Source organism: Podarcis gaigeae, assembly GCF_964106915.1.
Source record: "Podarcis gaigeae genome assembly, chromosome: 5".
NCBI classification, from domain to species: Eukaryota; Metazoa; Chordata; class Lepidosauria; order Squamata; family Lacertidae; genus Podarcis; species Podarcis gaigeae.
This window is the reverse complement of record NC_139681.1, coordinates 15,085,898-15,110,664: the sequence shown is the minus strand read 5'-3', so window position 1 is coordinate 15,110,664 and position 24,767 is coordinate 15,085,898. Positions and strand designations below refer to the sequence as shown.

The following is a 24,767-nucleotide window of genomic DNA, read 5'->3' as shown; positions in this document are numbered from 1 at the left end:
AAGATGGAGGAAGAAGGGGCAGAGGAGATGCCATTGCTGGCAAGGAAGGGACTCTGAAGTACCTGGTACTGGGACTCCCCGCTCTGTGGGCTTCTCCGGAGCGCTGAGATGTCCTTGGAAGGGCTGATCATGCCGTTGGTAAGGGAGCTGGAGAGGCAGTTGGCATTGAGAGAATGTGGGCTCCCATTGCCCAGGCTCAGGGAAGACTGTGCTCCCAAAAGGAACCTGTTTCCAGTCAGGAGAGGGTCCGAAGCAGATGTCTCCAGCTTCAGCTTATGACTAAGGTGCTCCTGGCCTTTACCACTGAGGGCCAGTGGGGCCTGTTCCACAGCAGGGCCAGTACCGGCCAAGACGGACTCGTTCGCCTTCACTTTGATGCTCTCGCTTGCCTCTTGAGCGACAGGCTCCAGGGACGCTGTGGCGTTACGCTGTGGGGAATGCAGATTTTGGGCCATGGGACAACCGCTTCCCTGCTTCCTTGCCGGGCTTCCGAAATGGAGGGCTTCCCCGAACTCCAGACTCCTGCTCAAGCCACTCTCCTTCCTGGACTCCACCAGAGGGAGGCCATTTAAAGTTTTGACGCTGGCCTTCTCAATGAAGCGGAAGGTCACCACAGAGCTTTGACCGCCGGGGGCTGAGGCGACTAGAGGGATGCGGCTGCCTGGAGAGCCCAGTGAGGGTGGAGGCCTGCTCCTCAGCGGTGTGCATGGAGCTGTCACTCTCCCTGAGTTGGGGCAGTTGCTGTTGCCAAGGTAACCCATCTCTGTGACCTTCCGGATGAGGGAGCCGGTGCTGTTATACATGCCCAGTTGGGAGCGCTTGGCCTCCACGGTGAGCCCCTTGCGGAGGAGGTGGATCCTGCCGGCGTTGAGGTTGGGCGTGAGGCAGTGCTGGGGGTTCAAGGCAGCAGGTTCCGCATTCTTGGACGGCGAGAGCCAAGGCCTCCTCTTCAGCTCTCGGGCAAAGCGCTGAGGGGACATGGCGTGGTCTCCCTCAGGGTGGAAGCACATGACTGCTCCTGCCTGGGACATCCTGGAGGAAAGAGCAGGCGAAACGGATTCGGAGCCGAACGGAGAAACGCGAGGAGCAGGAGCAGAACTTCCCAAGCAGCGCTGAGGTAAGAAATCCAGCGGGAGTAAGCCGTGCTACGTGGCCCTGAAAGCGATAGCAAAAAGTCAGAGGTGAGGATCTCAGCGCCACATTTGATTTAGAGACACGCTGAGACAGGAAGGGAGAGCTTGCAAACTGAACCTACATTGCAGGAGTCCACAAACAAGGCTAGAGAACAAGGAGCAGGGAACGAGGGATAGCTCAGTAGGTAGAGCACGAGACTCTTTATTTCAGGGCTGTGAGTTCAAGCCCTGCATTGGCAAAATATTCCTGCATTTCAGGGGGTTGGACTAGATGATCCTTGTGGTTCCTTCTAACTCCATGATTTTAAATTTAGAAGGAAAAAACCCACATTTTTCCAGCCTGAAGGCCACATTCTCTTCTGCGCAACTTTCTGAGGGCCACATGGCAGTGATGGGCAGGGCCAGAGGCAAAAGTGATCAAGGCAAAAATGTATATATATATTTACTTGGTTTCATGGTTTATTTTTCACAAAATAACTTCCTATAAGAAAGCATTCTTGTGAATGAGTTACTTTGAAATTGCATTATGTTGTCCAGTCATCCCGTTCTTGGAAAAATCTCTAAAACAAAATGATTCTATTTTACTTATTAAAATAGTAATAGGCTGCTATTTCATTCACAAAATCAGTTTACAACAAAAAATGCGTAACACCACAGAAAAAAGTTAACTACACACATCAATTAACCAGTGCAGAAAGATGTATTCTTAGTTGCCTGCATAGGCCTGGCAGAATAGAAAAAGGTTTATGTATTGTATTTTATTGCCTTTTATACCCCGCATTTCCACCAAGCAGATCAAGGTGACGTATAAGAGTTCCCTTCCTTCCACTTTATCCCCATAGCCACCCTGTTAGGTGGGTTCAGCCGAGAAGTCCAAGGTCCCCCAAGGAGCTTCGTACCTGAGTGGGGATTTGAACCCCGGCCACTCAGGTCCCAGTATGACACTCAAACCACTACAACATACTGCAGGCATTTGAAGGTTTAAACAGAAGGTGCCCGCTGAACCTCTAGTGACAAAATGCCCCCCAATAATGGGCCAACGATACTATTTCTTGTTATCAAGTGAGCCTCGCCAACTTGGATATAAGGGCTCAGGCGATTCCTGAGGTAAACCTTGACCTAGGTTAAAACAAAAAAAATTCCTTCCAGTAGCACCTTAAAGACCAACTAAGTCAGTTCTTGGTATGAGCTTTCGTGTGCATGCACACTTCTTCAGATACCCTGAATCTGAAGAAGTGTGCATGCACACGAAAGCTCATACCAAGAACTGACTTAGTTGGTCTTTAAGGTGCTACTGGAAGGAATTTTTTTTGTTTTGACTATGGCAGACCAACACGGCTACCTATCTGTAACTTGACCTAGGTTGCTCAGTTATGCAGATAATGTTTGGAGAAGCCTTATTTGATTAATAGAATACCCGGCCTCTAGTGGGCAAGGCTGCAATCTAGAATCTAGAATCTATAACCGGCTCCTCCAGGTTGTCAGTTTTTTTCAAAAAAGAGGTTAACTGTCACATACCTCAAGGTGTTTCATTTCTCTCAGCCAGTATGTTACTATGCTACATTTTTCTATTACACACACACACACACACACACACACACACACACACGTGTGAGCTGTTTGCTTTACTGAATGAAAAGAGAAACTAAAGAAGAAGAAAAAGGTGGAATATCTTACACTGGGTGAGTAATGAGACAGTTCCTTGACAGGAGGGCTGATTTTCCCTCCACAAGACAGAGAACAGCAAGAATGGCAACCATGTTTTTCTTTGAACAGCTAACTGCAAGATAGCCATCATTAATTTTGCCACAGGTAGTTAATTCTATTTTAAAAAATATAATTTTTCATTAAATTTTCCATTTTAACAATCCAATCCGATCACATTAAATATTCCAAATTATACAAATACGTATCATATAGTCCAAATATTCTGCAAAATTATAAATTTTTATTGGGACTTCCCATGCTTCAAGTTCGGGGGGGCTCTGATCATCTCATATCTCTACTGCCTTGAGTTTCCGATAGTTAATTCTAATGTTGTGAAACTCTAGATGGGGGGGGGGGGATCCCATTAATCTCATACCCTTCAACATTTCTCCAAGGAAAATAGGGATGTCCTATCTCCGGACAGCGATGGCCCCTGGCCTCTTGAGTGAGATGGGCGCACAACCCCAGAGTCTGTCAAGACTGGCCCGTACGGGCAGGGGTACCTTTACCTTTACTCAACAACAACAATAATAATATTGTTATTATTTATACCCCGCCCATCTGACTGGGTTGCCCCAGCCAAGCTGGGCAGCTTCCAACAGTATATACAAAAACACAGCAAAAGCATGAAACATTTTAAAAAAACTTCCCTATACAGGGCTGCCTTCAGATGTCTTCTTATAGGTTGTATAGTTACTTCACTCCTTGGCTCGGGAGTCATGTAACTCCATACCCCCCGACATTTCTCTGATGAAAATAGGGACACCCAAAGGAAAAGCAGGACATTCTAGGATCAAATCCAAAACTGGAAGGGCTTCTGTAAATCTGGGACTGTCTCTGGAAAAAAGGGACACTTGGTGCTGTGATGTACTATCAATCTCAGGGAACGAAAGAGCACACATGTACCATTCATCAGGTATGAGGAATGGTGCCATGGTTATTTTGCTCCTCCAAGTACTCAGGTTGGGAAGCTGATGCATAATAATAATAATAATAATAATAATAATAATAATAATAATTTATTTATTTATACCCCGCCCATCTGGCTGAGTTTCCCCAGCCACTCTGGGCGGCTCCCAATCAAATGTTAAAAACAGTACAGCATTAAATATTAAAAACTTCCCTAAACAGGGCTGCCTTCAGATGCCTTTTAAAGAGAAGATAGCTGCTTATTTCCTTCACATCTGAAGGGAGGGTGTTCCACAGGGTGGGCGCCACCACTGAGAAGGCCCTCTGTCTGGTTTCCTGTAACCTCACTTCTTGCAATGAGGGAACCGCCAGAAGGCCCTCAGAGCTGGATCTGAGTGTCTGGGCTGAATGATGGGGGTGGAGACGCTCCTTCAGGTATACAGGACTGAGGCCATTTAGGGCTTTAAAGGTCAGCACCAATACTTTGAATTGTGCTCGGAAACGTACTGGGAGCCAATGCAGATCTCTCAGAACTGGTGTTATGTGGTCCCTTATGTGAAGAGGCTCTCGCCACATAGAAACGACATCCGGCATGAAGTGGCCATGGAAAATATCTTGAGCTCACCCAACATGCGTTGGTGCTTGAGGCTTATAAATGAGAATGGGGCCTCTGCCTATCTCTAGTGGGTACATACTAATGGTTGTGTATAGCTTCTGTCCATTTTAGTGTTATGTGCCTGTGCAAGAAACACTCCCAGTGTAGTGTGCGAGATCTGTCTGCCTCCCACTCCACCTCCCCAAATCTTCTCTCTCCGCCTCAGTCCCAACTACCTGCTGCATTTTCTTCAAGATGGCCCCGGAGATTTTAGCCAGAAGCCGCCATAATAAGCTGCCCGAACGTAAAGAGGCTTTGTTAAAAGTGAGGGCAAGGACCAATTACTCTCATCATTCAGCACAGAAAGAGCAAGAGATTATGGGATAGCAGTAATGGGCTTTGGCAGCATCTGGCAAAAAAAGGGGGTGATTAAGAACCTGCTCAGCAGTAGATGGCCTCCCCAGCAAGTCACAGCAGGGATTAATCAAGACCTCCCATTACTTATGGCACAGAAAGCTCATCAACAGGACAAGTAGAAATGTCGGGATCTTCTCTGGTGGGGGAAGGGATGAGCAAAGGAGGATGCTCACGATCGCCACCTTGCCTGCCGAGAGTAGAATGCGCTTTATTTTTCTTTATTAAAAGCCAGTCTACAATATTGTTTTCCACTGGATTATTGGAAATCCCATTGAATCGTTCCACCAGCATAAATCTGGGAAGTGGAGCACTCTCAAGAAGTGAGACGTTGCTAGTGCCACAAATGCATACCAACTAAATCACTCTGGGCCACAGTAAGGGCTCACGAATTCAGCTGATAAACAATTCTGAACAGGAATTGGCACCAGTACATTCAGAAAACTGATGGGCTTAGTTTACGTCCTTTGGAGGGAAAGGGCATCAAAGACGAGGCATGGTTGCACGCCATACTTCTTGTTCCCAGTTTCTCCATAAAGGAAGTCCAGTTTCTATGCCCCAACCCACTCTCATTGCGATTGCAAAAATCATAGGTTCCAATATATGATTAGGGTGGTGAGGCTTTTATATGCACAAAAATGGAAAGACGTGTCATTACCAACAATGGAGGAATGGTTGTTAAAATTATTGGACTTGGCTGAGACGGCAGAATTGACATGTTCCATCAAAGAAAAGCTATTGCTAACATTTGCTAAAGAATGAAAGCCACTTATCGACTTTTTGCATTAAAAAGAAAATGAATTCATGACATTTGGGTTTGTGGATTGAAGATATTGTTGGTTCATAGAAAGTAGTTTTGTTGGGTGTTATATTGGAATGGATGAATTGAATAACTTTTATATATAGCTGACAGGTGAAGAACTGGAAATTCTTTATTTTCTTAACTTTTTCTCCTTTTCTTGTTTTCTTTCATTAATTTCTCTCTCTCTCTCTCTCTTTTCCCTTTATCATCCCTCTCTCTATCTTTCTTTTCGGTTTGTGTTTTTAATTAGATAAACTTTTTAGTTTTGATAAAAACAGATATTTGATAGTAATCTCTGTATCCCTTTTTCCCATATTCTATTTTTTTTAAAAAAGGAGATTACAAAAATCAGACTTAATATAAAATTGGGCTCTTTATAAAAGTTGTACTGTGAAAAGAAAGGAACAATGCAGTAATGGCTTCATGTACCAGGGGCAATGAGGAAGAATACAAAACCCATGTGCCCAACAGCTGTGGTATCTGGAGACTTTTGTAAGTATTACTTGCCTGCTTTCAAAGTCTACTTCTACATCTACAGTATTAGAAAATACCCCTATGGAAAATATGGAAAATAATTAGCAGTAGAAAGAGCATTTGGTTTGGTGGCAGGACATGAAGAACCACCAACAGAAATGGAGAAGAGAGATAAATAAAGGACAAGATGGCGTTGAAAATCTTAACTTGGAATGTAAATGGACTCAATAAAACTTAAAGGAATAAGATCGAACATGTGGTAAAAAAGTTAAATTTGGATGTGATCTGCTTTCAGGAAATGCATATTGTGAAGATACATAGAATAATTCCGATCAATAAAAGATTGGGAAAGGACCTTGTGGCCTCTGACGTAGGAAAGAAGAGAGGCGTGGTAATGTATATAAAACCAGAATTAGATCCAAAGCAATTATTTAAAGATGAGCAAGGAAGAATATTGATAATACAGATAACATCACAAGGAGGAAAAAAAATGTTAATAGGCGTATATGCACCAAATGAGGAAAAAAACTGACTTTTATAAGAGACTCGAATAAATCCTATTTAAATATTTGAAGAAAAATACAATCTTGATGGGAGATATGAACGGTGTAGCTTCCCTGGAATGGGACAGGACTACAAGAAGAAGCGATACAAAAGAAGGGAAGTTACCCAACAGACATGGGGCAGAAGTGATTGCACACAGAGCAACTGTGACAAATTCACAACCCACAACTGTGCACCTGCAATGTCCCATTCGCTTTTGCGACCACAGTTACCACAGTGCAACCCTATTGCCTCTCTGGGATCTTGGCTGTATTCAGGTGCTGAAAATCCCAAACCCCAGCACTGAACATTTCTTCTGCCCATGTGCCAGTTCACAAGGCAGATGCTAGAAGAATGACCCAGTGGGTGGATGGAGCTGTCTAGCTCAGGCAAGGCAAACTCCAGCCCTCGAGATGTTTGGGACTACAATTCCCATCATCCCTGACCACTGGTCCTGTTAGCTAGGGATGATGGGAATTGCAGTCCCAAACATCTGGAGGGCCAAGTTTGGCCATGCCTGCCCCACAGTGTTTCCCAAACTTGGGTCTCCAGCTGTTTTTGGACTACAACTCCCACCATCCTTAGTTAGCAAGAGTCAGGGATGATGGGAATTGTAGGGAAGGGTCAGGCATCTATTCTCAGATCTTCTGCTCTTGTTTTCCTTGGAGATATAAAAGCAGGCATGTGTAGATAGAAAGTATTGGGTCGACTTGTAAGAGGTGTGTGACATTTTGACATATTTCTGTTTAAAGGCTGGTCTTGTCTTAAACCAGTTTTAAAAGACTCACATAAAATATATCTGGAGGGCCGGAGCTTGCCTATGCCTGGTCTAGGTTGAAGGTGGAAACTTTTTTTCCTGGGAAAGTGGTCCTGGAGTTATTGGATTATTGTCTGTCTGTTCCCCGCTCAAATCCCCATAGACTTTTTTGTTCACAGTTGTAAACAGTAATCATGGACCACTAGAGATGGACTTTCCCAGTAGTGATGTATGGAAGTGAGAGCTGGACCATAAAGAAGGCTGATCGCCGAAGAATTGATGCTTTTGAATTATGGTCTGGAGGGGACTCTTGAGAGTCCCATGGACTGCAAGAAGATCAAATGCATCCATTCTTAAGGAAATCAGCCCTGAGTGCTCACTGGAAGGACAGATTGTGAAGCTGAGGCTCTAATACTTTGGCCACCTCATGAGAAGAAGAAAAGGTCCCTGGAAAAGACCCTGATGTTGGGAAAGATGGAGGGCACAAGGAGAAGGGGACGCCAGAGGACAAGATGGTTGGACAGTGTTCTCGATGCTACCAGCATGAGTTTGACCAAACTGCAGGAGGCAGTGGAAGACAGGGGTGTCTGGCATGCTTTGGTCCAGGGGGTCACGAAGAGTCGGACACGACTTAACGACTAAACAACAACAACAGATATGGACAAAATCACTGGGTTCCAAAAGATTATTCCAAAACAATTTTTGATTTGTCAACACCACAGAGTCAAAACCTCCTTTGGGAGGTTTAATAAAACAGACAAACATTGGAGGCAGGTGTGGGGAAGTGGTTTTTTATCTAGATCCGCATTCTCCCAGGATAATCTCTCAGGCTGCAAATTGGGGTCACCTTGTCTTTCTCCCTAATAGCCACCTCATTCTCCCTCTTTCCCTGTCCCAAATTTTCTCTGCCTCCTCCTTTCTCCCCAGCTGCCACCCCAACAAAAATCACCTCCCCCTGCCCTGTGCGGCACTTAGCTTAGAAAGAAGACACCCCCCCCCACCAAATTGCCACTTGGTGATGACTGGGGCTGAGGAGAAAAGGCCACAAGACCTGACCTGGGGGCTGCTGGCTCCTTCTCCCAGACTGAAGCCTTATCCTAGATCACAGCAGCTGAATTAGCAATTTATGCATATAATTATAATTCATTGTTTTCATTTTACTTCTGTAATATGCTGAGGACAGCTGTCAGTCAAAAACACAGCACTGAAATGTAATTAAGTGGCATGAGATAAGCCTGACACCTTGCGCTGAACTGGGAATGGATTTTTTTGAGGATCCAGGTTATTAGGTCATTAAAGGTCACAGTGCTAGCTTTTGAATGGGGTGTACAGTGGTACCTCAGGTTACAGACGCTTCAGGTTACAGACTCTGCTAACCCAGAAATTGTACCTCAGGTTAAGAACTTTGCTTCAGGATAAGAACAGAAATCGAGCAGTGGCGGTGCAGCGGCAGCGGGAGGCCCCATTAGCTAAAGTGGTACCTCAGGTTAAGAACAGTTTCAGGTTAAGAACGGACCTCCAGAATGAATTAAGTTCTTAACCCGAGGTACCACTGTATCTAACTAGCTTAGGTGGGTCTACTGTTTTGCTGCTGTGGCTCCAACAATTTGAATGGAAATCGCATAATTTCTTTGGAAAGAATGGAAATCTCCTTAGTTCTGTTGCCAAGCCCAAAGGTCTACCTGTACCTTAATTTCTAGGAATTGTTAACCAAAGAAATGCACAAATTAAATCAGAATTAAATCTTTGACCCAGAAGTTTTTACTGCCTTTTAATGGACATTTATGATAAATACACAATACAATTCCTTAAGTTACTCCTTCCCCCATTTAAGCACCTTGCCTTGCTTACATGCCCAGTTCTTAAAGAGAATTTTCCCACCCCAGGATTTCTTAAGCATGATAGGGGCAAGTGTGTTCAAGGAAAATCCACCCTGAGCCAGGGGGGGAAAGCTTAGGTGAACGGATCAGCTGACTGGAGCATGACTGCTCCTGTGAAATAACAGCCACCACTGATTTTCCCTTTAAAATTTGAAATGGGATCTCCCTCCCATTGTATATGGAGGTGTTGTTATTGAATCATAGAATCATAGAATCAGAGTTGGAAGAGACCACAAGGGCCATCGAGTCCAACCCCCTGCCAAGCAGGAAACACCATCAGAGCACTCCTGACATATGGTTGTCAAGCCTCTGCTTAAAGACCTCCAAAGAAGCAGACTCCACCACACTCCTTGGCAGCAAATTCTACTGTCGAACAGCTCTTGCTGTCAGGAAGTTCTTCCTAATGTTTAGGTGGAATCTTCTTTCTTGTAGTTTGGAACCATTGCTCCGTGTCCGCTTCTCTGGAGCAGCAGAAAACAACCTTTCTCCCTCCTCTATGTGACATCCTTTTATATATTTGAACATGGCTATCATATCACCCCTTATCCTCCTCTTCTCCAGGCTAAACATGCCCAGCTCCCTTAGCCGTTCCTCATAAGGCATCGTTTCCGGGCCTTTGACCATTTTGGTTGCCCTCCTCTGGACACGTTCCAGTTTGTCAGTGTCCTTCTTGAACTGTGGTGCCCAGAACTGGACACAGTACTCCAGGTGAGGTCTGACCAGAGCAGAATACAGTGGAACCATATATTGGAACCATATTTGCATAGGAGACCTCCACAGCAAAGAGCACCTATCAACAGATTCAGCCATTGCATCAACTGCACCCTGTTTTGGATCGGGATAGCTTGACCACTGTGACTGACACATCGGTAACCTCACATTTGTACTACTGTAATGCATTCCTTGCAGCTGATCTGCAGGCTGCAGCTGGTGCAGAATACTGCTGCCCGGGGAATGAATGGTGCGCCATACCATGCCTGTGCTAAGGCACTGGCTGCCTATTAGCCACCAATCCACTTCTAAGGCCATATTACTCACATAAGGTTCAGCCAGCCTGGATAGCTCAGTCAGTTAGAGCATGGCGCTGATAAGGCCAAGGTTGCAGGTTTGATCCCCATATGAGACAGAAGCATATTCCTGTGTTGCAAAGGCTTGGACTAGATGATCCTCAGGGTCTCTTCCAACTCTATGATTCTATCTGTGTGCCTCGGCCCAGTATACCTGAAGGAGCGTCTCCACCCCCATCGTTCTGCCCGGACGCTGAGGTCCAGCGCCGAGGGCCTTCCGGTAGTTCCCTCATTGCGAGAAGCAAAGTTACAGGGAACCAGGCAGAGGGCCTTCTCGGTAGTGGCGCCCGCCCTGTGGAATGCCCTCCCATCAGATGTCAAAGAGATAAACAACTACCTGACATTCAGAAGACATCTTAAGGCAGCCCTGTTCAGGGAAGTTTTTAATGTATGACATCTTAGTGTATTTTTGGTCTTTGTGGAAGCCGCCCAGAGTGGCTGGGGAAACCCAGCCAGATGGGCGGGGTACAAATAAATAATAATAATAATAATAATAATAATAATAATAATTATTATTATTATTATTATTATTATTATTATTTGTCAGGGGTTCAGGAGCAGAGACACAGGAGATGGAGCAAATGGAGAGCGAGGAGGAGGAATCCGAGGGGGGTGTAGGCAGTGACAGTGGTCAGAGAGATTCCACGAGTCTCTCCAGCGAATCGGAAGATTCACAGAAAGGAGCGCCGATGGCCAGGGCAAGGGGGGTGCCAAGGGGGAAACTCCAGAAGGATGGGGCCAGCGGGGACTCCCTGAGCAGCAGTTGGAAATCAGGACCAGCTTCCCCACCAGAGCGCAGTGGGGGGGAGGAGTCCCAGGCATCGGGACCAGTGTTCTCACCACCAGAGAGAGGAGATGAGTCAGGATTGACCACGCCTCCATCGGAGAGCGGGGAAACGGTCAAGAGGAAAGTCACAGGCTGGGGGCGCGTGCCAAGTTCAAATGTACAGGCGAGCGGCACAGCAGGTAGCCCGGATAGGGAGCCAGGTCCTAAAGCCCGCCGGAAGGAAGGGCAAGACTCAGGGGGGTCAGCGTCAGAAGAGTCCAGGAAGGAGGAAACCCCAGGGGGCAGAAGGACCCAGAGGAGGAAGGAACAGCGCAGGAGGTGGAGCCGGGCTAGGATCTTAAACTGGTGCGGAAGGGATAGTGACTCAGAGGGGACTTCGCCGATCTAGAGTCAAGACGTAGGGCTGCGCGCTCTGGGGTTTGAAATGGAAACTAAACTTCAATAAAGACGTTTGTACATTACATCAACCGGGCGTTGGTCCTCTGTGAGCTGGGACCTAGAGGCAGCTCTGACATTATTATTATTATTATTATTATTATTCCTGATCCCCACAAACTCCTCATGATATAAAACCCTAAGCAACTCTGGACCAGGTTATCTGGAAAACTAACTTCCCCTCCATTGCCCAGTAAGGGCATTATGGTCAACAAATGGAACCTAGACAGTCCTACCACAGCTTGCTGGTTATCAGCTTGTGGTGATACGGACACGGGCTTCTCCACTGATGGCACCAGAGCTGTGGAAGGCACTCCCTGCTGAAATAGGAGAGACTCCATTTGTACTGGCATTCTACCGACTTCTGAAGATGCACCTATTTACATACGCATTCCTTCGATCTCTTGACCCAAGTCTCTTGTGCAGTGCAGTTTTAATAGGATTGTTTTACTGTACTGCATATTTTAAAAATGGCTGGTTATATTGTAACGTTTTAATGGGATTGTGTTATTGTGTATTTTGATTGCAGCGTGTTTTGAATTATTGTGTATTTTAACAATGTTGTGCAATTGGTTTTTACGTTTTGTGAACTGCTTAGAGGTCTATTTGGGCATTACACGGTATACGGTTGTCCTGTTCTTCACAGGGAAGCTATGCTACAATTTTTAAAAGCCTCTTTTAAAAAGCCTTAACTGGTGTAAATCTGTGCTTTAGGCGGATGCACTGCACACATTGGCCCTACCCTCAGCACAGTTGTTTTTGTTATTTAAATTGGTATACCGCCCTAGTCTCAGGGTGGTTCGCAACATAAAATCACAATATAAAAACCACAAAATACATATTGAAAATAAAACAAGAACAGCCCAATAATCTGCCCTCCCCAACACATTTAAAAAGGAAATTGGATGTCAATCGGCCAAAGGCCTGGCTAAAGAGGAAAGTTTCTGTCTGACACCTAAAAGTGTATAATGAAGGCACCAACCAAAACAGGAACAGAGGTCAGGTCTGTTAGAGTCATGGAGGCATTCCTGGTTCATTCCCAAAGGGGTCAAGGTGGAGTATGTCTGCTGCATATACGCCATACATTCAATGCACACTCCCTTCCCAAGAAACCTGGGAAGCGTAGTTTACCTCTCGCAGAGCTACAGTTCCCAGCACCTTCAGCGAACAAAAGCCCCCAGGATTTGTGGTGTGTGTGTGTGTGTTGCTTTAAATGTATGGTGTGTATTCAGCCTTACCTTTGGGCAGGAAAAAGGGAAATCCAGAGATAGCAGTAACCACAGGTGCACTCAGCAGAACATTTTGCCTTGTTTTGTTTTTCCTACAAGGCCCCAAGGGAAACTGCACCATTTATGGGGTGGGGCTTCTCCCTGGAATAGACAACAGCAGCATTTTTCCACCGGGAAAGCTGGAACCCAAAATCCCAGCCCTCAGGGGCGAAAAAGATGTGCTGCTGGGGGCTGGGAGCACCTGCAGTTGCCACCACCCCTTCAGGAAGACAGAGGCTCCCAGGATTAGGGCTGACACTGCTTGCAGTAGTCACCTTGATCCTTTCAGGGTGAGCGGGGAGAGAAAGAGAAAGATGAAGGGGGGCAGCATGCAGGAATGGAAGCAGGAGAAGCAGAGTCAGAAACAGAACACCACTGCCACTTTAGATTTTCCATGGATTTTTTCCCACTTCTAAAAATGCATTGTTTCATAGGATTAATTAGAAATATAAGGAATGGATGCAATACCCATACATAAGGAAGTTTCAAAGTTGCTGTTTACTTTTTCAGATAACCATGTCTCTCTCTTTTTATGATCAAGGAACATAGGGTGCCGCCTAGCACTGAGTTGGACCACTGGTTCATGTAGCCAGGGGTGTAGCATTCGGGGTGCTGGGGGGTTGTGGTCCAGGGCACACAATTTTTGAGGGAGCATGATCCAGGTGACTCCACGCAGGTGACGCCAGCACGGCAAGGGCTGGGCTGGCACCCCCTGCCCAACACATGCACCCTCCTGCCCAGCACACACCCTGGGCACCTGCAACCAATGCTACGTCACTGCATGTAGGTCAGTATTGTTGACGCTGAACAGCGGTAGCTCTCCAGGGTTTAAGGCAGGGGGCATTCTGGCCCACCAGGAGATGCCAGGGATTGAACTCAGGTATTTTCTGAAGGCAAAGAAGATGCTGAGCTACAGTCCTTCCCCCAATGAATTAAGTAGGATGGCAACTGTGGACCTGGGATTCACCTCTGGGCATTTTGCAGAAGGTGAGAGCAGGTTGTACATATATAGCAGGACTGTACCTTGGCATGACTGGGGTTTCCAAGCATCTCACACAGAGATCAGTGTGCAATTCTGCCCCCCCTGCCCCCCACTGCATGCATTGGAAAAACACATGGATGCAACATGAGAAGGGAGTTCATACCCAGGAAATACCTGGTGTGAACAGCTTTCCTGTTCTACATTTTGTTCTTGCATTTGAATAATGCAAGGTGGAGAACACACCACTGAATTATCAGGTCTTAAAATATGTACAGGTATCCTCGTCATTCTTTTGAATATAACAACAACATTCGTATCACAATTCTAAACACACATTAGAGACAAAAACTCAGTTTATCAGAAAATACTCATGATTGCACTGTAAGTGTGCTTGGATTCCACCCCTTCCACCCTGTCAACTATTTCAGTGGTTGTTGGAAAAACCTGGATATACTCGTGAAGTATATCCTACAATTAAGATGATGCTTTGTTGGTTTACTTATAAGTCAAATAAACACACCAAGTCAGATTCAAAGTCATTTGGGGCACTGGACCCTCCCCCTGGAAAACCCACATCATTGAGTAGAGTACATGTTTTACAGCAGGGAAAGACTTCATGACAGGGGATCAAACCCCAAAGAATCCTTTCAGTTCTGCTCAAGTATGAATAATACCTTGCCCAGCACACATTGTGGGCACATCTGACTGCACTCATATGCAACCCTGAGACAAGCTCATGCTGCTTAACTTTCCACAGATGAATCTCAAAGCACCACCATCCTCCATATACGCAACCCCACAAACTAGAGTTACCCTCCACACATCAATATGGGAAATATATAGGAAGAAATCCAGTTTTCTTAAACCAGTCTTTAACCAAGCTGATTAGGATTTCCAAATTGTATTATGGGGGTTACCATCAAGGGAGTCTCTTGAACCAGACATAGATGAGAAGGCAGCACACAATGAAAGAAAGGTCACACACACAACACCGCATTCCTGGAACTTGGGCATAGTCTTTTGCCCTTGCTACCTCACCTCACCAAGCCTTGCCTCCGGCCAGAGTGATATTTACAGTTCTGCCTGCCAGTCCCTCCCACCTGCCTACTGGGAGACACGCAGCTGATCCTCACCCCGGATCGGCCCAGTTCTCTTGGCTCAGCAAGGATCAGCTCTGAATAGATGTGACATCCATCTGTACCAGGAGGGAATGAGCTCCTGGAGAATCCAAGAGACAGTAAACAAGTTCCGAGCCACTTTTAACCCTTAGGCTCCAAGGCTCAGAGAAAAAGCCAAGCAGGTGAAGGTGGGCCCTTCCAGGTCACGATGGGAAAGAGCGTCAACTGATGCAGGTTCGGTTTAAGTTGGGGAGGCAAAGGAAGCTTTTTTGATTACTGTGATGGTATCTTGCCAAGGCAGTTGTTGATATGATCAGGAACAGACCTAGCAGAAGTAGCAGAGCAGGTCTGGTCTTAATAGCTATATAATTAATTCTGCCTTTGATAGTGTGGAGGCTACTGGCTAAAGCGCACACAAAGTCAAGGATGGGTGCTGGGAAATGCTGTTTAGAGAAGGATGGACCTACCTGCCAGGATTCTTTTTAAAACCCATTGGCAACATATATACAGTACACACTCCTCTTCTTATTAGGAGACAGGGTGTTTGTATCTCCTGGTGCTCTTGTGTCCAGGCTTACATGGCTCAGCTCCTTCTGCTCGGAATGCAAATGTCAGAGATGTACTGAGTAGCAAACTGAATAGCTTATTCTGCTGTCTGCTTTGCACCTCCCCACCCTCACGCTTCAGGCAGGCTGTCCTTTATTTTTAAAATGCCATATGTAATTCAATGACTTAAATGTATGTTCATGCCCTTAATTTAATATAATAACAATACATTTCTTTGGGGGGGAATTGCTTCAAGGAGTGGTGGGTGAAGAGGAAAAGGTGGCTTTTTGGCATCTCCAGTTCCAGGAAAAATGCATAGATGGCTCCCTGCAAGTATTTAGAACCTCTCTCTCTCTCTCTCTCTTTCTCCCTCCAGCTTGATATGGAAGAAAAGATGGCACATTTGAAGAAAATATGTTGAGTGCACTTTCGCAGCATAATTGCCACCACTCCAATTATGTACAGTTATATGAGCCCATAATCTCTTTTGTAGTTGCTGGATTTCTCATTAGAAGCTCCTGCTGTTTCGTTTTCCACTTCAAGCAAAGAAGCCATTTGGGATGTGCTAAGCAACTGTCCAACTCTATTGAGTCACCTACCCAGGTGATGAACATCAGGGCTGTTTTGAGCTGTACTCGTGGTTGCTTATGAGAAAGATGCCAGCACGCCTTGAGGCCATCCTTTTCATCCAGGAAATGAGTCTTAGCATATTTGTTGATTCTGGCAAGAGCTTTGATGGGCTCAGCCCATGACAACATCAGATGCACGAAGCAACTACCTTTGTAGGTAAAGGTAAAGGGACACCTGACCATTAGGTCCAGTCGTGACCAACTCTGGGGTTGCAGCGCTCATCTCGCTTTATTGGCTGAGGGAGCCGGCTTACAGCTTCCGGGTCATGTGGCCAGCATGACTAAACCACTTCTGGCGAACCAGAGCAGCGCACGGAAATGCCGTTTACCTTCCCCCCAGAGCGGTACCTAGCTATCTACTTGCACTTTGACGTGCTTTCAAACCGCTAGGTTGGCAGGAGCTGGGACCGAGCAACGGGAGCTCACCCCGTCACAGGGATTCGAACCGCCGACCTTCTGATCGGCAAGTCCTAGGCTCTGTGGTTTAACCCACAGTGCCACCCGCATCCCTTACTTTTGTAGGTAGATGGTAGAATTCCCAAGCTGACCCCGAAATGGCCTGGAAGGAACGCAGCTGGTGCCATGGTCCCTATCACTCCAGGCTATACACCACAGCGTGGGTGCTGCTCATATCCTCAGCTTGCTCTGGACACAGGACCAGTGCTTTTGCACCATATCCTACTACTACAGCAGATCCTTCTGACAGAGCTGAAAGCTGGGGGTGTCAACTTGGAACAAAATATTGGCCCAGGTAAGCCCTTCCTGCATAATTGATCACATGTTGAAGTGCACACACATCATTTTGAATGGCAATACCCATTGACTTTGGGGCAGGGGTTGGCCCCCTCAAATATTTTATTGGGAGGCGGGGGCTGAAAGCACCTTGGCCCCTAGGATCTGCCTCCTCTACTGAAGGAGCTGGGGGGGGGGTCCCCAGAGCCCCTTCTTATGGCATTTCCCCTGATTTGCTGGCCATCTCATTGGCAGCTCTCGAGGTGTCTCCCATGCATAGATCTCAATCTTTCTGTACACTGCTATTGCAGATATGGATGCAGACGTGGCCCCCCTCACCCTGTTCTCCTCCACAGAGCACCGTCTAAGCAACTGGGTGCAAACTTCACCGATCCTCTACCCCACCCCACCTCAATAAACTCGCTAGCAGCCCCTCCCGCGCAGTCCAGGCATGATTTAACCATAGCAACCCCTCCCCCTTGCAGGTGGATGCAGGCAGAGCATCTTCCAGCAGCCACAAAGGCTGCGTGGAGAACGGGCAGCTTCTCTCTCTGTACCCACCAACCCGTGCAAGGGTGCCAACTTGAATAAAATATGGGGGGGGGGGAGGGAAGGAAGCCCCACCCCGCACAATCAATCACAAGACAGGGAGCACCTACCATTTGAACGGCAATACCTATCACACGGGGTTGGGGGGGGAGCTGGACCCCACAAATATTTTATCGGGCTCCTATGCACTCTGGGGATTCCCTCTTCATGGAGCTTCGCAAGACTCAAGGACCTCACCAGTTCTGAGAGAAAGGGAGGGAGGGAGGACCCCCCCCCCCGGCGCTGCTTGCCCGTCTGCAGCTCCCTCCCTCCCTCCATCTGTCCGTCTCTTCCTCGGCAAGCTAATTCCCTGCTATTCTGGAAACGCAAAGCCTCGCCTGCCTGCCTCTCCCCGGTGCGGATCTCCGGGCGCAGCGCTCGGTGGCCGGGCTGCAAGAGACAATGACGGGCGTCGCGCTCCGGGAAGCCCGGGGGAGCAGCGCAGCGCAGCCCAGCTCGGGCGCCTTTGTCTCTCCCTTTCCCCGGGCTCCACTCACCTCTGGCAGGCTGGTGCTGCAGGCTCGCTCGCTCGCTCGCTCGCTCGCCCGCCTCCTCCTCCTCCTCCTGAGCCCGGGCGAGGGGCCGGCCCGCCCCGCCAGGAGGCGTTTTGTATGAGGCTGGTGGAGGGGAAGGTGCCGCAGCCGCTCCGCCCCGCTCAGCGCGCGCGGAGCCACCAGCAGGTAGCGGCCAGCAGCGCCACGCTTGGGCCGCGGAGACCCCGCCCTCCCCGGATGCGCCACGCCCACTCGGACACTCCCCCCACACTAGCAAGGAGCCAATCAGTGACCGAGGTGGCAGTCTGGGCCCTCCTCTCCTCCCCCGCAGCTAGAGCCCCGCGGTGCACGGGTGGCAAGCCAAGGTCAGCAGCGATGCCCGACAGTAGAGGGCAGCTCTTCTCCTTGCCTTTGCCTCTGACCCACCCCTTGGCCTCATGCTCCACCGACTGAGCTAGCCGGCAATGTCTCGGAAACTTCTTCAAGGGACGTAAGAAGGGTTCCCCAAGGCTCATCTAGACCAACCCTCTGCAATGAAGGGAATCGCCTTTCCTATACAGTGGTACCTTGGGTTAAGTACTTAATTCATTCTGGAGGTCCGTACTTAACCCGTAACTGTTCTTAACCTGAAGCACCACTTTAGCTAATGGGGCCTCCCGCTGCTGCTGCTGCGCCGCCGGAGCACGATTTCTGTTCTCATCCCGAAGCAAAGTTCTTAACCTGGAGCACCACTACTGGGTTAGCGGAGTCTGTAACCTGAAGTGTATGTAACCTGAAGCGTATGTAACCCAAGGTACCACTGTAGCTTGAAGTCTTTGGTTCAGGTCCTACCCTCCAATCAGGAGAAACAAGCTTGCTCCATCTTCCATGTGACAGCCCTTGAGATATTTGAAGATGACCATCCTGTCTCCCCTTTTCCAGGATAAACATACCCAACTCAAGGTACTGTATACCTAGGCTAGGCTGTAGAAATCCGCCAGTTGCTCCAGGACATTTGTTGTTGTTGTTGTTTAGTCGTGTCCGACTCTTCGTGACCCCATGGACCAGAGCACGCCAGGCACTCCTGTCTTCCAGACTCATGCTGGTAGCTTCGAGAACACTGTCCAACCATCTTGTCCTCTGTCGTCCCCTTCTCCTTGTGCCCTCCATCTTTCCCAACATCAGGGTCTTTTCCAGGGAGTCTTCTCTTCTCATGAGGTGGCCAAAGTATTGGAGCCTCAGCTTCATGATCTGTCCTTCCAGTGAGCACTCAGGGCTGATTTCCTTAAGAATGGATAGGTTTGATCTTCTTGCAGTCCATGGGACTCTCAAGAGTCTCCTCCAGCACCATAATTCAAAAGCATCAATTCTTCAGCAATCAGCCTTCTTGATGGTCCAGCTCTCACTTCCATACATCACTACTGGGAAAACCATGGCTTTAACTATACGGACCTTTGTTGGTAAGGTGATGTCTCTGCTTTTAGCAGGACATAGCTGCTAACATATTCTCTCTCAGCTATAGGATCGCTGTCCATGGTTCTGAAACTTAGTTGAAGATTTCTCTCCAAGGTGCTGATCCTGCTTTGCTTCACCTTCCTGTCTCCTTGAAACATTGTGGGTGTCAACCCATGGATCAGGACAGCCCAAAGCAGAGAGAAAGTGGAGCAAAACAACAAGGAAGGCTTGCATTGGAGAGCCCAGCAGCCCAAGCTAGGGTGGCTCACAATCATACCATGTAATCCCCAGAGCTTTGGAAATAGCATATGACAGAAATATCGCAGGTGCATGGGAAGGAATGGATGGAGAAAGCTCCAAGCCACCGTCCTGTAAATACATGCTCCTCCCGCAGGACAACAGTTTAGAAAGCACAATACAATGTAAAACAATCACCAAATGCCCTGCTCCACAGCATGGTCAATGAAGCACTTGGTGTCAGAAATATCCAATTGACCCCATCACAGGCTTATAACAGGTCACTTGGGGGCAGACTGGGCAAATAGCACCCGTCAATACCACCAGCCATGATACCAGCTCCTGAGCCCACCCCCTTGACTTTCCTTCCATGACTGAGGCAAACCACACAGCCTTGCTTCTAATAAATTCCAACGTAACCCCCATTGTTCATCTTTCAAACTTAGTTTCAGATGGCGGGATGTTGTGTTCTGAAATTGTTCTAGTCTCATCCAAAACAAGGTACGTCTTTTTCCAAACCTCTGCATAAATTTCTAAGAACATTATGCATATGTAAAAGACTCTGTCCACCACCTCCCACTTGCCATCATTACACATTACCTCTTTTGCAAATGTATTTTATTTTCACTGTAGGACATTGAGGATGGGTGATGGAGGGGAATATTGTTAACCTTTCCCCATATTGTTTTCCCAAAGCTGCTATTTACCCTTCAGGGGAGATATGCAGATACAGTATCATATACACATCATATAGTTGTGACGGTAATCTTGTAAATCATCTCCTTAATTAAATAAAAGCATTCTTCTGGCATATTTCTTCCCTATCCTTTCTGTACAACATTGCATTCAGATTCCTCCGTCCCTCTTTCATAGATACACTGTATTTTCTTACATCTCACCTGGGATTAAAAAATAAATAAATCCCAGAAATCAAACTTTTAGATGTAATATTCTGTGCCAGTATGATCTTTCTCCATTTCTGCAAAGCTATGGGAAAGGTAATGAAATGATGCATCCAAAATTTAAATGATCAATTTTAGCTGATTTTAAGCCCCCCAATATTAAAACATTTGTCTCAATCTTTCCTCTTAGTACCTCTGCTTCCAAAGACCAGGCAGTTGATCAATTAATGTTATGTTGTAAATTGATATGTGTGTGTTTTTTGTGTTTTTTTTTCTTTTTTTGATATGTTCTGTTGATGTTTTTGGTTTTGGTTTCTTTTTTTATGTTATTTCTCGTTTGTCTGTTTTTTCTTTTCCTTTGAAAAAGAGCTTAATAAAAAGAAATTAAAAAAAAAAAGACCAGGCAGCTGGCAACAGAAGAGAGGGCCTTTTTGTGGTGGCACCCTGCCACAGATATCTGACTGGCATCTTCATTGTTAAGTTTTAGGTGCCAGTTATTAAAACTTCTTATTTGCTGAAACTTCAATCAGTATTTTTCTTGCTTTTATCAGCTGATGAATTTCATTAATAGATATTGCTTTTAAAAAAAATGCTGCTATTGCACTTCATTGGGTTGCTGTTTAAATCATTTTAAAAAATAAGTATGCTGATTTGGAAACTAACTGCATTTAAAAGCATCATATAAATCTTTGAGATAAGTTATTTTGAGGCTGGCCAAACCTAGAGCAAATGCAGGAGGGAATAATAGCTTCTATTTTTATTGAAGACTTATGTGGAGTTGTTATGGTAACTGCACATAAGGCAGCAGACTGTGCCCATCTTCCTTATTTCACTCCTTTCAGCTAAATAAGCATTGTGGATTTATGCATGTGATGGAGACTATAATGCAGCTGCGCTGTTAGTACACAGTCCCATATTTGGCAAGAAAATGATAAAACCGACAGATTCAACTCACCAGAGCTGACTTTCTTTTTGCTGCCCCCTTTATATCACGTAGACCCCACATCTATTCATTCTTGTAGCAAATGGAACTTCCCACCTGAGACTTCACGATGTATTGATTGTGTCCTACTGGACAATGTATCCTCTTCTTCATCACAATAATTCATATCTAAGGCTTTATTTGGGGGCCGGAGCAGGACTCTCCTTCTCAAAAAGGACCTCTCTGCTTTGAAAGTTCCACATCATCAGAAATTGGGTTCCCTGTGACCAGTGATCTTAGTCTTGTCTGCAGCATGTAGAAATTCTCAACATCTGTGTCAATATCTGCAGTGGAGCTTCTGTTTAGCATTCATGGTAGCCATTCTGGGTGGTGGTGTATGTGTGGTTTCTACTTACATACCCAAGTAAAAAACCCCAGTACTGGGACTTTGGCTGGAAAAGCTACTGTGGTGCTGAAGGGACAGCTCCGGAACACATGGGCAAAGGCAGCAGCCATCAATGGCCACTGCCCTACAAGGGCATTTCCAGGCAGTCGAGAATATGCAGCAGTTTCCAAGGTACTGTGGTCAAATCAGATGCCGTTTTTCTGGGGAAATGTTTCTGTCGCAGGGATATGGTATTTTTTTCAGCACTTAAAATGGGATGCTGTGTAGCTCAGAAAATACAATTTCTCTCTACTCCCGCCCAACCTCCCTTGCTATTGTCAGTGCCATATGGAACGTGGTTGCATGGCTGTCACAGACACATATTAGAATTTATTAGATAGTTCCTCTCATTCTGCTACAGAATATTATTTTGCACATCCAATAATCTGAAATTACCGTAAAAGCCCTGGGATCCATTATATACGGCTTCATCAAGGAGCTAAAAGTTCTCATATCTTCGGCATCAATAATTTTGCAGCGTGACCACTGAATTTATAATATCATTTTCAAGGCTTTATATGGTACCAGCTCCTGATGCTGATTCGCAAGACTTTGCTTTCTGTCCTTTCTGGACCAGAACATTTGTCTTGGGTTGAAGATAGCCTGCCCATGGAGGCACTGGCGTACGATCCTGCCTGACATGAAATGTGAGCAATCACACTTATTTTGTCAGAAAGCATTAGGGCTAGGATCTGGAATCCTCAGCTGTCTGCGGCTGCCTCTTCTGGGTGAACCGCAGAACTGCTGCTTGGAGCATTTCCCAGACTGGCTTCACCCACCCAGACAGCCCACTGGTCTCTCTTAGATAGAAAGAGCTATAAAAGGTTTCCTCTTTGGACTGAGGTTTGGTTAAAGAGCCGTGGTCTTCTTTACGGTTGTGTGTTCCAGTGAATTCTCTTTGTTCTGACTCTCAGCTTGATCCTGCAGTTCTGTACACAGCACAACTCCTGGCTCTCCTCTTACAGGTGTACACTTCAGGTTTGTATAAAGGTTTCATGGAGTGCTGTTGACTCTAATACAATTTGCGGCGATGTTAAAGGAAGTGAGTGATTTGTCTATTACGTCATTTTTTTTCAGCCCCTGAAATGTCACAAGGCACTTAATGAATCTGAAACCTTGTCTCTGTTCATGGGAAGATCTTTGCAAAATGAGTTATTGACTTGCCCTCTTCGGAAGAATCAGTCAAGTCCTCATATTTGATTATCAGCTTTAATGCTGAACTATCAGTGCCAAAGACAAGCTCGCTGCTGTGTACAACCAGGGGGATGTTTGCAAATGTTACAGTTGATGAACAGTTAGTGCCATTCAAAGGAAAATGTCAGGGAGGCAATATGCTGTCCAAACCGCCAAGATACAGTATAACATCCTGGTTTGTATTGCAATTCCAAAATATAATATGTTTATAATGCATTTGATGGCTGAAAGGCACTGTTCCTGGCAACTCTGGGATTTTAGAATTTTTAAACTGTTTTCAGATTTTTATTTTTTTAATAAAATGTTTCATTATTTAAAGGTCTGCCACCCTGGGCTGCTTTGGGAGGAAGGGCAAGATAGAAACTGAAATCATAATAATGTATAGAGAAAGTGGACCAGCTGCTCAAAACACTGGCCAGAAAGTGGCTGAGAAACTAACAACACATTTAGAGCATTCTGAATGGGATACAACAAGTGAAAACGTTTTATAAAAACCAGTGTGCCGTTGGTTAGGGGATAAGCTAATATAAATCTAACTCTAGTTGGCCCTTTGAGAGAATTTCTGGTTTGATTGTTGATATTTTCTGATACCCAGAAATCCAGAAATGCCAAGAGAAGCAATTCTAGTTTTCAGGAAGATTTGACATTTGTAAGTTATGTGCCAGGGAAAGAAAGGACAGTGGTTATCCTTTTCTCAACGCAACAATTTCAGACCAGAATTCCAAGCCCGAGATAGTTCTTTATTATATTAAAACCAAATAGGGTGTGGACACAGGTGACCAGATGCCAAACACACTTCCTCTTCTTAAAATATGGGGACGGGTTACTGCCTACTTAGAATCATAGAATCATAGAGTTGGAAGAGACCACAAGGGCCATCGAGTCCAACCCCCTGCCAAGCAGGAAACACCATCAGAGCACTCCTGACATATGGCTGTCAAGCCTCTGCTTAAAGACCTCCAAAGAAGGAGACTCCACCACACTCCTTGGCAGCAAATTCCACTGTCGAACAGCTCTTACTGTCAGGAAGTTCTTCCTAATGTTTAGGTGGAATCTTCTTTCTTGTAGTTTGGAACCATTGCTCCGTGTCTGCTTCTCTGGAGCAGCAGAAAACAACCTTTCTCCCTCCTCTATGTGACATCCTTTTATTTATACTTCTTAAACTTAGTGCTGTGGTCTTTAATCATCTTTATGGATTAAAACTCTAATTATTAGGCTGTGGTGGAATCATAGAATTGTAGAGTTGGAAGGGACCACAAGGCTCATCTAATCCAACTCCCTGCAATGCAGGAACTTTTTGCCCAATGCGGGGCTTGAACTTACCACCCGGAGATTACGGTAAGTGTCTCATGCTCTACCAACTGAGCTAGCCGGTCACAGCAAGGTGAATTATTTGGGTCCCAAATATCTGAGACTGCATCCTTCCCTACAGGCTCTCTCAGGCATTAAGATAAGCAGAGAGGACCCATTTGATAGTTCTGCCACTCTCAGTAGTTCAGGGGGTGATAGCCCAGGCGAGAGCATTCTCTGCGGCAGCCCCTAAATTGTGGAATTCCTTCCCCACAGAGGTGTGTGCCCAGTATCTTCACAATACAGCTTTCCACGAATGCTGAAGGTACACCTGCCCTTTGACATCCGAGAGATGTGTTTTCAGGACCCCCCCCCCCCATTCTTGTGACTGCAATAGGTCTGAACTGTTTTTAATCCTGAATCCTGAACTGTTGCAGTCTGCCCTGGAACCTGCTGGTGAAGAGCAGGCAATTGATTAATTGC

The 24,767-nt window shown here is 46.2% G+C and overlaps 1 protein-coding gene and 1 long non-coding RNA gene across 3 annotated transcripts in view; one reads left to right on the top strand and one right to left on the bottom strand.

Annotated features, from left to right (window-relative positions):
* PSD (pleckstrin and Sec7 domain containing) overlaps positions 1–1,031 on the bottom strand; it is a gene marked incomplete at its 5' end in the record, with an annotated part of 89,838 nt that extends 88,807 nt beyond the window's left edge. For both annotated transcript variants that reach the window (XM_083738272.1, XM_083738273.1), the window contains one exon: positions 63–1,031. In XM_083738272.1, the coding sequence (XP_083594398.1) occupies positions 63–1,031 (969 nt within the window). The remainder of the gene's footprint in view (positions 1–62) is intronic.
* Positions 1,004–23,811, top strand: LOC310844401. Its single transcript, XR_014564085.1, has 7 exons — positions 1,004–1,117; positions 1,976–2,256; positions 2,496–2,815; positions 15,794–16,203; positions 16,569–16,797; positions 20,815–20,920; positions 22,715–23,811. It is a non-coding gene; the product is annotated as an uncharacterized lncRNA (long non-coding RNA).
* The last annotated feature ends 956 nt before the right edge of the window (positions 23,812–24,767 follow it).